Below are 17,233 nucleotides of genomic sequence, written 5' to 3'. Positions count from 1 at the left end.
CCTACCCACAAACACACGCACACACACACATGCACTTCTGCGCGCGAAAGTCACCATTCCGGTTCGGTGGAGGCAACTTGACAGTTATTTACTCGTCTTTACATGCTCTGCTCAAAGGAGAGGCAGGTGAAAGGCAGACATTAGAAGTCAGTTAAAACAGCGTTAATAGCCTGCTGTACACTATAGGCTGATGCCAAAACAAGAGGTGCTTCCTCCCATAGAAGGAAAACAAATTAATCCTTTCATTTTGAATGGGATAATTACAAGTATTAAGAAGATTTTCATAATCTAAATCACGGGAATAAACTGAAATCTGCCCACCTTTGGTCCATTTAATCTCCAAAGGAAATGTCACTATAGAACACCTCATGAATGACTAGTACATCATGTTTTTTCTGCCTTGTTTTCGCCCACATGTACACATTGCAATCCTTTCCTCCTTTATTTGATCCATGTTAAACACGTCTCTAATCAGTCTGATCTGGGCTTAATCTAACAGATCAAATCTTCCCAGACATAAATCTTTAGGAGCTTTATGCAAACTGTTAGAAGCCAGTTTAGCTTATGACGACCGGAGGTTTACCACTCCCTATACAAACGTAATATATAGGACGCTATATCACACCGCAATTCAAAGAGAGACAAAGTTATTTAATAAGCAAGTTGAACATTTAATAGGTTTTCTGTATGTATAACAGCTCTATGCATCCTACAGGCAGAAGTTTACGTCGCAAACTTTACAGCAGTCTGTGTTATTTCCTTGATTTCTTTCAGGCACCTGTGTGTGTGTGTGTGTGTGTGTGTGTGTGTGTGTGTGTGTGTGTGTTTGAGTATGGACAGGTAAGGACTTCACTAAAGACACCATCACTGCCATCCTGTGGTGTGCAGGAAACACTGCTCAGTGTTTCTATAATGCTGGAGCTTTAACTGTATTCACCTTCTACCATCTTGCACAAAACTAGAATACTTTTGGAGCCACAAAAAGACTGACATCTTTCAAACGGCCTAAAAGAGGAAGTTAGTTGGACAGACTATACAAATAGAAATATAACATCCATCGACGACATTCATCTTTTTGTTTGTATGCATTACGATACAAGAAGTGTCTGAAGCGTTACAGTTTTCAAAACATGTTTGCGTGAAAATTAAATATGTGCAACAGAGCTGTAAAAAACTAAAATACTTTTAAAAAGGGTTTTCTGAGAGTGCCCATCTTGTGCTCAACTTCCCCGTTTCTGTGTCGTCCTTAACTTCTCGAATTCTAAAAAAGCAAAAGGGAAGCAAACACTTGTGCATGCACTTCTTGGACTTTCGTTCGTCGTGTCACTTCTTCATGCCAATAGTTTCATAAGTGTCCTGGGCATGAGGAGTCAAACCCTGGAGGGGAAACAGAGGGGGGGACAATGAGTCATTCAGTGTACACTATCATTTAAAGGGGGACATATCGTGCACATTTTCGGGTTCATACTTGTATTTTGGGTTTCTATTACAAACATGTTTACATGTTTTGATTGTTTTTAAAAACATTATTTTTCCCAAACTGTCCAACTGTGAATATACCTAGTTTCACCCTCTGTCTGAAATGCTCCGTTTTAGCGTGTGTCTCTTTAAGGCCCCTTAAAGCCCAGTCTGCTCTGATCGTTTTTCCCCATCCGCACTGTCACCGTCTTCACATTCAATTGCAGCCGGGGACTCGTCAACTATACAGAGTTTAGCGGCAATTCTACCGGTGACGGTATTTGTGACATCACAAACTTACAGAAGTCCTGATGGCTCGTTTAAAGACGGACTGTGTGCAGTTCTCTGTGGATTGAGCCTTTTGATACGTGTGCAGTATTTAAATAGCACCTAGACCTGCTTCATAATCAAGAGAAACATGGAAATCTCACATTCTTCAATTTAATATAATAGTCTATTTTAACATTTTAAGCAATCAGCTGTCCCTCATCTCCTTTACGTCATTCACAGCATCAAAACTCACCATATAGACGCCCTCTTCAACATTCTGTCAGGGGTAGAAAACAACAGTATTAGATACAGTATAACTATAGTAACACACACTGTGACGCATCTTTCTTGGTAATTGGCTGTAAGAGGGTTTAACATTGACTATGTATGGACTCTATATAAAGAGGAAGAACAATCTGTAATCTGTAGTGCAAGCCAGAGATCAGCATGAGCCATATGCTTTAGAGTGCGTGCTTGTGTGTGTCAAAGGGGGTTAACCTGTGTGCAGTTTGTGGCTAATGGAAGGAAATTATAGACTACAATAAGTAAAGCGGTAAAACAGCAGGTTAAACGCTCTCGCAGTAAAATGAAAAACTCCATCTCTGCATGCTTATAACAAGTTAGTTTTAAATGATTTCAATTTGAATTAAACAGGCTCTTGAGCAATTTAGTGTTTCAATGAAAGCATGATAATGAAATGAGTATACAATATATAGAGAGACAGGCTTTTCATTGGTCTGTGATGAGACGACTGGGGCCGAGCTGTCATAATAGTTTAACTGGCCACAGACCAGTGCAGGGCTGCTGGGGGAAAAAACCCCAATAGGTGTGTGTTTCCTATTGCCGTTTGCCCACTGAGGTTTGACCTGACGATTGAGATTATGTTTGCTTCCAAAGAAGCTCTGTCCCTGGTTTGTTCACTGAAACTCCAGTTTGTGCTGTGGTGAATTGTATTCTCTGCTATTGAGTTTGTTCTAACCCCTCTATGTCCATTTTAAACAGCACGTCATGGCTTTATGTCTATTTTAGTCCGTGTTTTTATTCTTACCTGCTTGCCCTTTGCGTTCCCAGCTGCAGCCTCCTTAGCATTGTTGATCTGTAGTTAAAAGTTAAAAGAGTGATTATTGAAAGTAACTATATCTGTCAAACTGTAGTTTACCCGTTTCTTTTCCCATGCACTGTGAAATGTTGTATATCATTACATCAGCATATGACATTCACGTATTCTAGCAAAAGGTTTTATGTCATTGTTCACTTTTTTTTCCAGGCTTTATTTCGCTGACGACACCTTATTCCACATTAACAATGTACCAGACTACTTTCTATCATCTTGTCTTTCGTCACACAATGAAAAATGTAATGTTCTTTCCTATTCTAAGTGAATCCGTTTTTTGATGCACGTATGTTTCTGTGAAGGCAAATATGTAGCACGCAAACCTTGATTCTGCAGTAGAGAGCTGTCAGGATGATGCCGTACAAAAACAGGATTCCATCCAGCACGTAGCAGACCTGTGGCTCTGTTAGAGTGGCTGAGGGAACACAGGAGGACACTTTATTAACATGTATCTGGTGATTTAGCTGTTGGGTCTCATGTGATGATCACTGCTCTGTGGGGCTGTATCGTTGTCCTTTACACAACAGGATTATTGAGTAATGTCCGTGCCACCATTTTAGATTGTGAAACAAACAGCCACAGCAGCCATTACATAAGAAGCCATAAGTATTATATTAAACGGTACTTCAATACGGTCTATGGAGAAATATTCAGTTTGTATATTACTGTTTTTTTCTTGATATGCAACACATAGCACGCACACATGTGGCTATGGTGTTGGTGACTACCAAGAATGTTTTTTGACAAAGTGGTTTGTGTGTGTGTGTGTGTGTGTGTGTGTGTGTGTGTGTGTGTGTGTGTGTGTTGCCTTACAGAGTCAAACTATGTTCCTAAATTCAGACTTTGGTACAAATTGAAGTGTAGTAACGATTAATATAATTAATTCAGCCAAATACCAGGCATACTGAGGTTTAGATCATAACTGCCACTTAACGCTGTGTCAAACATGAATATAAGTATATAAGGACATTTTAAAAATGAATAAAATAAGAATGAATGGAATCACTAAAGGGGGATGATGTATGAAGAATCACTCTAATACACATGCACATAGAGGAGACAGAGGTGGAGCGTTATAGGAACACACACAGGGCTGCATAATGTACGATGGGGCATGAGAGGATTCATTATCATTTCTTTGAAAAATACTTTCACTCTGATTGTAGGAGCATGTGGTTTACAAGCTTTTACAGATGATTGTTTTTCTATTGCTGTGGTTTAAATGGTCAGCTTTATTGTATATGCAACCACAACAGTTATAAAAGTTTAGCTTTATACCCATGCTTATCAGATTATTTACAACCAGAAAAGATACATTGTGAAGGTGAATATCATGTGGATATCATACTATTATTGTTGACCCTCCGAAGCTACAGTATCCACTTTTTGATTTACTTTTAAGCAGAAAAATGTTACTACTACCATAAAAACAATGACGATTTGATCATAAACTGCGATGCACAACGACCACCTCTCACTGCACAGCACGTACAAAGTGCAACATTGAGCCTCAGAACTGTACTATCTTTGTCATATACGTTTATTAAAGGATATTGGAATTTATAAACCAGCTCTAAAACATGTCTTGGCCTTCCGTGTGCACACATAGACTCCCACCGCAGAAAGCTTTTAAGCGTCTTCTGCTTTTTGCGCGATGAAGAACATGATGCAGAAATTACAAGCAAACTATAAAAGAGCAGCGACATGGGGTCATATCTTCTCTCACAAATATCTGACACCAAGCTCAATATGTGATGTATTTCTGATGTTGGCCAACACTTTCGGAATACATTGGCCCCAAGTTAGCAGTCAATCAATGAAAAACACAAGCTGCAATATTACATGATTGTATGACAATCTCATGTACATCTTAAATCAACTCCTCTAGCCCTCCCTTTAATAATTTATTAAGCATCTGATGCGTAAACTATAGTGATTAGAAGTAATTAAAGGAGCAATATACGACATTCAGAGCATTAATTTAGCAGCATACTACTGTTTGCTATGTAAAGCTATAGTAATATCTACCTGATGAAGCCACTCTCCCTCTCTGTGTGTTGTTATGCTTTGTTGACAGACCCCAGCCGGCTGCGCATGCTTTTTAGTGCATGTTAGTGCATGTTAGTGCATGTTAGTGCATGTTAGTGCATGCTAGTGCACGTGAGCGCGCCCTGCTGGCTAGCTCAGGACCGCCGCTCTGCACTTGCTCTCATACAGCGGTTACAGCTTTGTCATGGAAGCATAGCACCCACCCTCCGGTAAACAGTGTTAGCCCCATTGCAGTAGTTTTTACTGCTAGCACTGTTAGCACTGTTAGCTACGAGCAGCCGGCCAAGGCTTCGACATTTTGAGAGCCGTTGAGAGGCAATCAAAATGCTCCCAATGTCATATTACGGACCTTTAATGTCATGTGCCTGTGGTTTACCTTTACTAACTTTATTTATCTGTTAGTCCTTAGAACAAATGGAAAAACTGATAAATGTCATAAATGGCTTTTGGATGTTATTTTGTTATTATATTTGCTAATGTGTCTTCCTGACATATTAACTCACAATCCATTGCTTTGATATTCACTGTTTTCATTAAATGATAACTCAACTTCAAAGTTACTAGATTAATTTAAGGATACTAGCTCTGACCGAGCAGATCAAAATAGGATCTCCATGCACAACAAGCTGCTGAAAATAACTGGGCAACAACATGGCCCATCAGAGCTCTCACTGCTGTGGGTTGGACTATCTTAAATTCACTAAAATTAAACCAAAGATGAGATCATAAAAACTGTTTTCATTAAAAAAGTTTGAGAAGATGACTAACACATTGTGAGATGAAATGTGTATGACAGGAAGACACAATGTCACATTTAAAAGCTTCTCAAATAATTATTACATTTAAGACAGATTAATGGAGCTGACTTATATTTAATTATTATTTTATAATTTACACTGATATTTATTTAATTACATATAGTTATTTTCAATGTATTGTTTAATTGACTCATTCTAATTAAGCACTGGAAAGGATTCCTGTGGCACAGTTCACACTCCATAGTTTTGGTGTGATATATACAGTATTTGTTTGTTTGTTTCTTGATTTTAAGCTTTATAAATTAACCCGATTGTTCAATAAAACTTTGGGGTGTTACATTTAACTTTTCACAATATATGTACATTTTAATATCATTGAAATGTAATTTGTAACATATTCAACACTCATTTCTGACCTCATAGTGTACCTTATAGCTTCAAATGTATTTTCTTACATTTAGAAAAAAGAACCATGACGACTTCTCTGTGATGAAACCCACAGACAACAAACACCCTCTTCTGTCCCTCCCTTCCTTCCCACTTTCTTAAAATTAGAAAAACATTTTTAATACAATACAAACATCTACTTGCTTTCTGTTACGCTTTACGGCGGATATTGTGGGACATATTTGGCATGTTAGTTTTGGATGGACAATTATATTGAAAGTAAAAATTCAGTTTTGAATGCCTCTGTTCAGCCTTATCCGTGAGTCAGAGAGGGGGGTTGTGTGGGGGGGGGGGGGGTGTTATCTACCTGTTTTTGTTTCCGCAACTCTCACGTAGCATGGGTTCAAAGGAAACGGCAAACAGTAACCCCCGAAAATAACTGATGTGATAGTGTGATATTAATTAAGCATGCGATTACAACCTCTATCTTTTTAACTTCTCAGTTCACAAAGTGGATAGAGGATACATATTTTCTTTTAAAAACATCTGCACACCAGCTGACTGTGACTGACAGACCATAGATAAAGAAGTAGGCCATAGTCAGCTGTGGTTTGGAATTAAAACTGAAATATCTCAGCTTCAACATAAAAACGACCCCGTTTGAATGTCTGAAATTGCAGACAAAAAACATTAATTGCAACTTACGTTATTTCCATTATCAATTGATCTCCCAATTATTTCCTTAATCAATCAATTAATAACGTGGTCGATAAAACATCCGTTTTTTTTCTGGGTTTAGTCATTTGTTTTTTTTCCTGTTCTGTTGAAAATTAAATAAAAAGTTCAGAAATAACAATAAAAGTAATTTAGTATAAAACCTAGAATATTTTGAACAATCACTATTTCATAGTCGTTAGAAGTTCTCTGAGTGAGCAACAGTCCAGTATAATGGAGCCAAGGAATACATTAAAAAGAGCAAAAGAAGCAAATCCCCACATTTGAGAAGGGTTGCCTAAAAAATGACTTAAATTATTACTGGATTATTAAAACAGTAAATTGTTTTTTAAGTTATTTAAGTGTAAAGTCTACCCTGCTTTAATATCTTCTTGGCCTATTAGACGCCCAATATTAACTGAACCTTTAAGGCTAGATATGCATGTCTATAATTGTAAAATAGTTTTGCTTCTTGTTACTTATCATTCTGAGCATAATAGTTTGAATTTAGTTTAACGGACAACTGTTAAAGCTACGTATTATATGTAAGCAGTCACAAAATACAGAATATATACTGCTAAATATATTGTAATAAATTCAGTACAAAGTATTGGGAGGCATCGACATGATTATTAACGTGACACTACTCTAATAAAGTGAACGTATTTGTCCGTGGAAGGGTGTGTCTGAACTGGTGTAACAAGTGCGGCAGTTACAAACTCCCACCAACCTCAGTCTCACCAGTGAGAAGAGGCAACAGGGTCAGCTTCTCTTTTTACAGGAACTGGAATGTGGCGACGACATTTCTGCTGCCTACTCTACCAGAAAACCTCACTGCTCCAAATAAACATCTGTCAGCATCAAATAGTATTTTCAAAAGTCATGCCTGAGTTTCATCAAGAAAAAAACGAACTTATTGTCCCCCCGATCTCCACTCAACATCGTAGCTGCTGTTCACTCACGCTGTGTCTGAATATCGTTGGGTTTGCTTCCACCATTCAAAGTTTTCTCATAAAGCCATTGCTGTGATGTCTTCGGACATCAAAACCACCCTGATCAATATACAAACTTTAGGTCACAGAATATCCCTAGATGGATGTCTCAACTCACCAGAGGCGCTCCCAAAACTCATCCACAGAGGAATGACGACCAGTAACGGGCTCCTGCCCCACACAGTCATGGTAACACGGGCTCAACACACACAACTGGTACTCTGTTAAGTGGCCAGCACACAGCAAACACGACGACTTGTGGGTTGGGGTTTTTTTTTCCTGTCTGAGTTCGAGTGAACACTCGAGCGTTGCATACTTCACTGCCAACAGGGGAAGTTGTGGTCTGAGCTCTAAGTCCATCATGCCCCTCCCCCTTTAACACCAACCAGAGGAAGGACAAACATCGAGGCTTTGGTCTCTGCTGCCATGTTTAATACTTGAATTTCAGACAGAAGTCCAGGAAATGCAGCATTTGAAAAAAAGAATGGCGTTTAAAATCTTGTAAAATCCCTCAAAAAAATCCCCCTATTGCAATGTGATGGTGAAAAGATACAACTTAATACTTTTCTGTTCGGTCATAAAATATTTATTAGGATTATTTGGGCATTGTACATCAATGTAGAGTCATCTGTCAAAAGCCTCACTACAGCCAAACGTGAACAGGAAGAGAACCCGACTAACAGATGTGAGAAGAGGACGAACTCTCCTCTTCAGAGAACCAGCACGTCAGCGGCGTCACGTTAACGGTCAACTTCGCCAAACACTATGTCCTGTGTACCTGTCAGAAGAAGAAGAAAAGGCTCAGTACCACTTGATAATAAAATATTGTTGTATTGAGGATGGATTCTTGAACAATAATCACTTTCTTACCAATAATGGCCACCACGTCAGCCAGCATGTGTCCTTTGGCCATTTTATCCAGGCCAGCCTAAAAGAAGGAAACATTTATTAACATTCAGAATAACTGACGATTATTCAGAGCAGATGAGCTCTTAGAAAATAGAATATTCATAATTCATGAGATTATAGCCTGAAGTTAATGCACTAACTACTCTAATAGTTTGTTTATGCAACTTTAAAGACATTTTTAGCCTCGAAGACCAAAATTCAAATGACGACGTTAAACAGCGGTTCATGTCCATGAGCAGGAAGAGGAGGAGGGGGGTTCTGTACGCTTTTAAAAATGGCACTATAGTACTTTATAAAATCTACTTAATGAACTAAAAGTAGCCTTAAGGACAAGCCGTTAAACGTGCTGAATAATTGATACCCGGTGTGTTTAATATTTCACAGTGTCTTGTGAAGTTGTGAGTGCGCACCAAGTGAGCGAATCCGGGAGCTTTGATCTTGCAGCGATAGGGTCTGCTGGAGCCGTCCGATACCAAATAAACACCAAACTCTCCCTGCAAGCAACACGTGGGGACACACACAAATACATTCTAGTAAGCATATTACATCACAGCACATCCCTAAAGGCTTCCCAATTAATTAAGACTCAAACAACCGTGTGTATACAGAGGATCTGCAGAGACTTTTTGTTTGCTAGGTTAAAATCCATTAGGTCTTATAGGGCATCTGCAGATTACTTTACTTGTGCGGTTAGTCAGAGGAAAATAGCGAAAAAGGCAATCTTATCCAGAAATATTATACACCTTATGAGTGGTCTCACCTTAGGTGCCTCCACAGCTGTGTATGTGGCCCCTGGGGGGACCTGGTAGCCCTCTGTGTACAGTTTAAAGTGGTGGATCAGAGACTCCATGGACGTCTAGGACAAGGAGCACGTAGAACATGTTATGTCTCAGCAGCTCTTTTGAAAATGATGCACACACACACACACACGTTAGCGGTGGTTGAATCTTGCGCAAGTTTACTGAAATGTAGAATTGAAACACTGAACGTTCCAACACTGAGGTGAACTAGAGGTGATCTCCAGCCTTGAGGGCAGCCAAACTAAAGAGCACTGTACAGCAGAGCTGGTCTAATTCAGTAAAGAGGGTAGTGTGAAGACAAATTAGTGACGCCAGTGAAATGTAATTAACACTCAGAAGTGATAAAGCACAGGAGAGAATCCAGAGAAAGGAACAAAAAAAAAGGTACGACGTTGTCAAGAGTTAATGGCCTGCAGGCGAAATGAAACCATCTCACAGAATGAAAGGAACAGTCAGGAAAAAATACTGTGAGGGAGGTTGAGCTCACCTTCATCTCAGACCTCTTGGGTGGGGCAATCTTGGCATCGTCCACCTTAATCTCTCCTTCTGGCATCTTGTTGAGCGCCTGGTGCATGATCCTCAGAGACTGCCTCATCTCCTCCATTCTGCACAGATACCTGGACCACAACGAGGAAACAGCGGTGAGCTACAGATGCCGATAATACTGCACATCACTACGTCAGCCACGAAGCATGATCAGCGTGCAGTTGTTCTACGTAGATCAATGGAGAGAAGTTGATCACACAAAGAGGAAACAGTGCGAGGGAAGGGGGGGTAATATTCTGAGAAAAAAAAACTTGAATATTCTCTGAAATTAAAAAGGTATAATATGCATCAATTTCCTAAAAAACAATATATGGACTGATACAAAGACAATCCCTCTCAATCATCACTTGACCCACCAGAAGTGGGTGATGTCGTTATCAGCAGACACGCTGCTCTCTGAATGCTGTTTACAACTATGTGACTACATGTTATAACTTAAAAGTTAAAATTAGCAAGAAAAATACTCGTCAGGGACATGTCGCAAGATTGGATCAACCTCATCACACCACAGACGCATTTGCTTGCCTGCAGTGGATGAGCTAATCAAATGACTTTGTAATCTGATTTTAAAGGGAAATATTGGTGATTTTAGCCCAGAATCACCAGATTATGACAAACATCCAGACTTTGAAGAGACATTGCTGTGAATTGGGCCTATTGAGAATAAAACAACATGCTGATTTGAGTTGTTTTCTTGTAAATTTACCACTTTCATCTCAGAGAATATTCAGGTTTTTTCTCTGAATATTACTCAATGCAGCGTTTATAAAACCACTGCAATTCAAATGTCTGACAGATACCTTCCTTTTCACATGAGTCTTCAATGTCTAAATGTGTTTGATACTGATAAAAGAGTAGCAGTAAGGTGATCATCCTGGTGTTGACGAGGAAATGATCTCATGCTAGAAGCTGCAGCTTGCATGTTGCATATTTGGTGATGGAAATGGAACTGAAAAAAACATCTGTTAATCTTGTACCTGTCATAGCAGTCTCCTTTGCTTCCAATGGGGACGTCAAACTCCACTTCGTCATACTTGTCATAAGGCTGTGACTTTCTCAGGTCCCACTTGATGCCGGACCCTCGCAGCATCACTCCGCTGGTGGAGGGGCGAGGAGAGCGGGAATGAATATCACAGCGTGTACACATTCATGCTGGTCAAACTCATTGAAATAGGCAAGCTCTTCAATAAAAGAAAACTAAAAGGGAAGGTCTTTGGGTTACCTGAAGCCGTAGTTGAGGGCCTCCTCAGCAGTAACCACCCCGATGTCCACAGTACGATTCTTCCAGATGCGATTGTTGGTCAACATCTGCATAGAGGAAAACCAACAGATTGGAAAGTTCACCACAGATCTTTAACACCTCCTCATCATGTGAAGGGCTTGTGGGGATTTCAGTCGCTCACCTCTTCTACTTCATCAATTCTAATGGAGAAGTTCTTGCACCACTCATAGATGTCGTCCATCAGGCCGAGGGGCAAATCCTGGAAACACATTTAACATCATTAGCCCCGTGATCATGCTCACCATCTGATAGATGAATCTGATTTGAAGCTGTTCGAACAACACAAGTGTCCCGGAGAGATAGTTGTTTAATTTTGTCATAACAATAAGCCACAGGCATTATTCAACGAGTTCTCCTACCTGATGCACACCACCAGGTCTGATGTATGCGGCGTGCATCCTGGCTCCAGACACTCGCTCATAGAACTCAAACATCTGAGAGGAAACAAGGGACACGCAGTTCATTAGAGGGCCTCAAGTAGTCGATATTTAAAAAGATCATCTACTCAATGGATACAGAACAATGTCAAGTGAATATTTCCTGAGGCCCGAGTGTATGTATATATCTAGCTATAACTAAAGCAGTCGAATACAACGGCCATGAAATAAATCCAACTTTCATGGATCGATGGTTAATTGTCTTAAGAGGGATGGTATGCTCTGGACTACAGATGCAAAGAAGCTTATGGCTAACTCTGATACAGCTAAGCAACTGTCTCTGTCAAACAAACAAAGAAATAATTGCTTAAATAAATGGAGAGAATTGCACATCATTTGGGGCGATTTCTCCTGAAGATGAAGCTCTAAATTACTGAATCTCCTGCAACCACTGAGGTCAAATGATATGGTGGTCAACAGAGATTGTCACTTAACTGTTAATTGTCTGCAGCTAGTTAAAGAAGTCATGACACTTTTGTTGGTCACAAATCTTCTGTTTACTTGACTTAACAGCACCTTCCCCAGTTAGCAAGTGATCAACAAAAAGACGGGACAGAATGAGTCGGACCTTCTCTCTCTCCTCGAACAGCCAGAAGAAGGGGGTCATGGCACCAATGTCGAGGGCGTGCGTGGTGATGGCCATGATGTGGTTCAGGATGCGAGTCATCTCTCCGTACAGAACTGCAAACACAACACAGAACACACACACAACCGGTTAAAGTTGATGAGTCTGTTGACAAAAAACGTTTTTTTTTGTTTTTTTTTTAAAATCAGTAAAAAGTTAAGTTCATAGTTTTTATGGTTTCAGAATGTGTGTTGGATAAAACCCTGGGAAATTGAAATGGAGTGAAGTGATTCATGACGCGAATTAGTTCAAACGGTCGACTCTTATCTCAGAATTGGCGTTGCAAGATTAGGGCTGATGTAAAACAGTAGATGACGTTTTGAGACATTTTCGACCCCAAAATGCAGTTTTTTATAAATATGGTAAGAAAAGTCATTATTAACACCAGCATGGATAGGTTTCATCGCAGTACAGTCATACCATTTAGTTTAAATTACACACTTAAGTGTGCAGTACCTCTTTAGTTAACAATAAATGACGTGTGTGCGTCATTCTAATACATGTCACTGTGTGTCACACCCTCCAAAATCAGTCATCAATCAATATCATTTATTTCTCTAAATATTCAGAATTATATGAATAGCAGCTATGTAGAACATACATGTTCGATATCTAAATAACAATTACAGAAAAAAACTAAAAACATTTTCATATTATAAATATTAAGACTTTGCAGAATCTGCAGACAGCTAACCACTTCCTGTCTGTACCTCTGATCCACTCGGCACGGGGGGGAGCTTGGATGTTGAGCAGCTTCTCCACAGCCAAAGAGTAGGCCTCCTCATTACACATCATGGAAACATAGTCCAGACGGTCAAAGTAGGGCAGAGCCTGGAGCATTGAAAAAAAGAGGAACTGGGTAAGGGACTTCCAAGAATTACATAACACATGACACACGGTAGAAGGTCCTCTTAATCTTTGAGTAATTCTGTTCACGTCAAGAGTTTAATTTGGTCTTTTTCAAAAGAGGAGGTGCGACGTTCTCTTAGCTTGTTGTGTTGAACGCAATAAAATGGGATTTGGCAATAAGTTGTGTTGCCATTTACTGTTCTGTCTTTTGAAACCATCAAAACTGTGATTCCCCACTTTCTGATTTTACAACCTTCTACACATGCAGAATTCAAACTGCTACCTCGTAAATATGAATTACAGAATACAGAATAAGTGCTTCAGTACCTGCAGGTAGGTCTTGTACTCTATGAGCTTCTCTGTGCCACGGTGAAGCAGGCCGATGTGGGGGTCACATTTCTTGACGGACTCTCCGCTGAGCTCCAGGACTAGACGTAGCACACCGTGAGCAGCAGGATGCTGGGGACCGAAGTTGATGGTCAGGTTGGACACGTCCTTCTCTGCATTAGGATCTTTGTCTGCACGAAGAAAACAGAACAACACAGGGCAGGGTAAGTAAACTGGGTATTGCTTCAGGATCTGATTTTCTAATCCAAATAATAATAATTTACAAAAAAAGAAAAGCAGCTTTTTAGCTCACAATTTAGACTAAGTAGCCATAAACTCATAGTCAGATACTGAAGACCTGTCTCCATCCTAACAAAGATTGGTAGACTGTCAACACCAGGGACAACACTGGGCTTTCTATTCCTGACTAAGTTTGGTATGTTGTTTTTTTTATAACTATATCAGATTGTTGTCAGCGTTCACACTTTCTTGGCAGCCCAACATTTTACACTTGCCTTTTATTTTAAATAAATAAAAGTTTTTTAAAATAAAGAGTAGTTAAGAACATAAATCCTTTAACTAGTAACCCTAAGAGTGTGGCTGTGTGTGTGGGGTGGTACCATTCCAGGGGGGTGGGGTCCATTTGTCATTAATAGCAGTGGGGTACATCACTGCCCCAGCAAACTGCTCCGTCCACTCCACATCTGGCTGCCATTGTTTCTGCCTGTGGAAAACAATCGAAAATATTCTTAACATGAGGTAAAGTTGTGTTAGTACGCCTTTAGTTTTGAGCCCATACCGACAATTGAAGAGATGCAAAAATAGCATTCTGGTGCTTGATAGGTGCCACCTCGCAGGCTTCCTGCATGTTACCAGAGAGGCTTTAGTCTCATTTTGTTCTTCTGTCATTTAGAAACGGGGACGATCTGACTACACTATGCTTACCAACCTGACAACTGATAATAGTTACTATTGGCTGATGAGGAAGACGCACAAAGCAGATATATGGGTCATGCTAGTATAGCAAAAATGTGTTTATTATTGCTAATTATTGGAGCATAAATACATGGCTACATAAGAACATGCATATCTGCTGACCTCCTGTGGTGTCAGAATACATCAATAACAAACCTGCATGTTCAAGTTTAACTTGACTTTGGTGCTACATAATCAGCACATGTAAGAACAAAGCCATTTCAGAGATCTCTACACTGGTTTTATAGACTGGTAGTAGTTTATTAAAGAATTGTTTTCTTTACTTTTGTTCTATTTGCATTAAAGGTCTTCAATTTAGTTAGAATGATGGCACAGTCACCGTTTACTCTTCAACATCGGTCAACTGATCTGTGGTTACATTTACAGCCAATTTACCACAAATTGATCAGTTCTGCATATAATTCCATACAATATGGGATATACTCTGACCTTAAACAGAGCCTAAAACGTGCATAACAGTGTATTAAACACGTTAGCTAATCAGACGGCTAACAGTAGCTTAAAGCTTAGGTAACCACTAGACAGCAGGAATGTTAATGTCTCGTGCAACGTACACGAGCTTCAAGGGTGACATTGCGATAACACTGATATGCATGCTTTGATTACACGTTTCCCATTCAGAAATACAGTAACAAATTGTAACAGGCGACTCGACTTGTTTCGAAGAGGGTGACAACATCTTTAGCATTATGCTAACATTTTCCTTCAGTGTGAACATTTATGTGGACCTCAAGCTACTACAGCTGGAATACAATGGCCACACGGAGCGTCACGTTTTGTGTCACGTTGTGTCTGTTTTCTTACCTGTTTTGCACGACAGTGCAGCCAGGGCTCAGCAAATTATTGTTTAATATTAATTTAGTTGAAGGACGTCCTAGTTTGGTAAGCGACCTTAGCATCGTGCCCGCCATCTTGGCTAATAGACAACCCTAACCGTATGACGTAGAGGACTATGTTCTTCTTCTTTAGTGTTTTTACAGGCGCACTACGTGTATAACGCGTGTGTCTGCCCTCTATCGGTATGATGTATCCAAATACATAAAGTAGCTTACTTGTTGATAATGTGTAGTGCAGGTTTTCTTTCGAAATCATTTAGTTTACTAGAAATTATGTATAATTTATTGTAACTTATACAATAAATACATGAATACTGTTACGATGTTGGAGGATAGGTAATATAGTTATGCAGTAAACATTACCAAAATATTTTAAACAATGCCCATCCCCATCTTCCCAAAGACGACAAACTCTGCTATTATATAAAAAACAGTGCTTTTATTTATGTAATACTGTGGAAAAATAATTACATACCATTTTTAAAAAATATTGAAGATAATGAAATTAAAAAATGAGTTTGATAATGTTCGTTGTACATCTTTTGAACAGTTGTCTCTGCTACGAAGAACAGTACAATAAGATTAGAATAAGAACATTGGATTTTTCTAAATTCAAAGACACAATAATACAGGATACAGTCCTACCAGAGGTATAAAAGTACTGTAACAGGATTGTGAGAGAAAATGATATGGACATATACTGAAACACACACCCGCACACTTAAGACACAGACATGCACACACATACTGTATACACACACGGGCATGCATACCGGCGCACACTGGAATCGGGCGCTGCGTGTTTACAGTATGCTTCCCATACGCGCGCAGTCATTCACACATCTGTACAAACACACTGTACAAATCGATGTGCGTGCCAATGCCCACACACTCCTTCTTGATCTCTCTCACACTCGCACACCCACACACTCGCAGTCATACATTACTACACGTCAATATTGTGGACAAGCCTTCATTGAACCTCTCCATACACATTCTCCTCCGGCCGTTTTTTTTTTTGGCAGACAGACGATGAGGAATGATTCAAAATGGAAATGTGCGACATGTTCCCCTATAAGGCCACTCAGTTCTAAATCCAACATCTGTGTTTTTCTCTCTGTCTCTGCACCACGCTTGTAGTTAGGAGCTCAGAGGAAAAAAAGGGGCTCCAGCCTACGAAAATGTCTGGGAATGACTCAAGGCCCCCGAGCCTGATTTGTAAAGCAACAGTCACCAATAGAAGGAGCGTCTACTGCATATACATGGTCTAAGGTGAAGAACAACATGAACACTTGGCACTAGGTTTCGTTTATGCACTGATATACCCTTCCTGAATTCAGGCTCTGCTGTTGACACAAGTCGTCACTCCGTCTCAGCGGAATCCCCCGGGCAGGCGCCCGAGTTAAGTGGGCTCACGTTCAAACGTTTGGTCCATACATACACATTACATGTTTTACATTGACAAAAATAATTCTGTAATGTTAAAAAATAGAATACAAAGCTCTAGTCTGGTGTGCAAATGAAAAGAAGACATTACACAGATATAGATAAGGGACGTCTAAGCATGAATACTGTCGATGCGGTGCAAAATGATGACAACCCTCCCAACGCCGTCCCGGCCGCAACACACTCCCACACGCTCCCGAACAGGTGTGATGGCATGTACCACTGTAGAGAAGGGCATTCTGGGATACTATATATATATATGTGCTCTATGATGATTGAATAAGACAACCAGCGAAAAAAAAAAGAAAAAAAAAAAAAAGATGGTGGCCAGAAATGACTTCCACTGGTTCAGCATTTACCGTATTTGACAGTCAGTCAGTTTTGCCTTAAGACGTTCTTGCTCATCATTTACAAAGTCAGTTCATAGCAAAAGATCTG

At 39.8% G+C, this 17,233-nt stretch overlaps 2 protein-coding genes across 2 annotated transcripts; both read right to left on the bottom strand.

Annotated features, from left to right (window-relative positions):
- Positions 1–650: 650 nt before the first annotated feature.
- fcer1g (Fc epsilon receptor IgFc epsilon receptor Ig) lies at positions 651–8,219 on the bottom strand. Its single transcript, XM_031850785.1, has 5 exons — positions 7,861–8,219; positions 3,166–3,257; positions 2,777–2,824; positions 1,982–2,005; positions 651–1,377 (listed from the first exon to the last, which is right to left on the bottom strand). The coding sequence occupies exons 1-5, from the start codon at positions 7,928–7,930 to the stop codon at positions 1,324–1,326; spliced, it is 288 nt and encodes a 95-aa protein (XP_031706645.1). The 5' UTR covers positions 7,931–8,219; the 3' UTR covers positions 651–1,323.
- A 93-nt stretch (positions 8,220–8,312) lies between these two features.
- ndufs2 (NADH:ubiquinone oxidoreductase core subunit S2) lies at positions 8,313–15,471 on the bottom strand. Its single transcript, XM_031850784.1, has 14 exons — positions 15,318–15,471; positions 14,138–14,241; positions 13,518–13,708; positions 13,052–13,172; positions 12,285–12,397; positions 11,639–11,713; positions 11,401–11,478; positions 11,220–11,305; positions 10,975–11,094; positions 9,939–10,068; positions 9,412–9,507; positions 9,062–9,145; positions 8,613–8,670; positions 8,313–8,520 (listed from the first exon to the last, which is right to left on the bottom strand). The coding sequence occupies exons 1-14, from the start codon at positions 15,422–15,424 to the stop codon at positions 8,483–8,485; spliced, it is 1,401 nt and encodes a 466-aa protein (XP_031706644.1). The 5' UTR covers positions 15,425–15,471; the 3' UTR covers positions 8,313–8,482.
- Between the last annotated feature and the right edge of the window lie 1,762 nt (positions 15,472–17,233).

This window comes from Anarrhichthys ocellatus, unplaced genomic scaffold, assembly GCF_004355925.1.
Source record: "Anarrhichthys ocellatus isolate YVR2014 unplaced genomic scaffold, GSC_Weel_1.0 scaffold11, whole genome shotgun sequence".
NCBI lineage: Eukaryota > Metazoa > Chordata > Actinopteri > Perciformes > Anarhichadidae > Anarrhichthys > Anarrhichthys ocellatus.
This window is presented reverse-complemented; position numbering and strand designations above follow the sequence as displayed.

Coding starts and splice junctions, on each gene's coding strand:
- ndufs2 (XM_031850784.1), bottom strand. CDS start 15,424: ATGGCGGGCACGATGCTAAGGTCGCTTACCAAACTAGGACGTCCTTCA. Junction 11,306..11,400: donor GAATTGATGAAGTAGAAGAG/GTGAGCGACTGA, acceptor TCCTCTATGCAG/ATGTTGACCAACAATCGCAT. Junction 8,671..9,061: donor CTCCCGGATTCGCTCACTTG/GTGCGCACTCAC, acceptor TCCTTCTTTTAG/GCTGGCCTGGATAAAATGGC.
- fcer1g (XM_031850785.1), bottom strand. CDS start 7,930: ATGACTGTGTGGGGCAGGAGCCCGTTACTGGTCGTCATTCCTCTGTGG. Junction 2,825..3,165: donor CTCTCTACTGCAGAATCAAG/GTTTGCGTGCTA, acceptor TTTTAACTACAG/ATCAACAATGCTAAGGAGGC. Junction 1,378..1,981: donor TTGAAGAGGGCGTCTATATG/GTGAGTTTTGAT, acceptor TTTCCCCTCCAG/GGTTTGACTCCTCATGCCCA.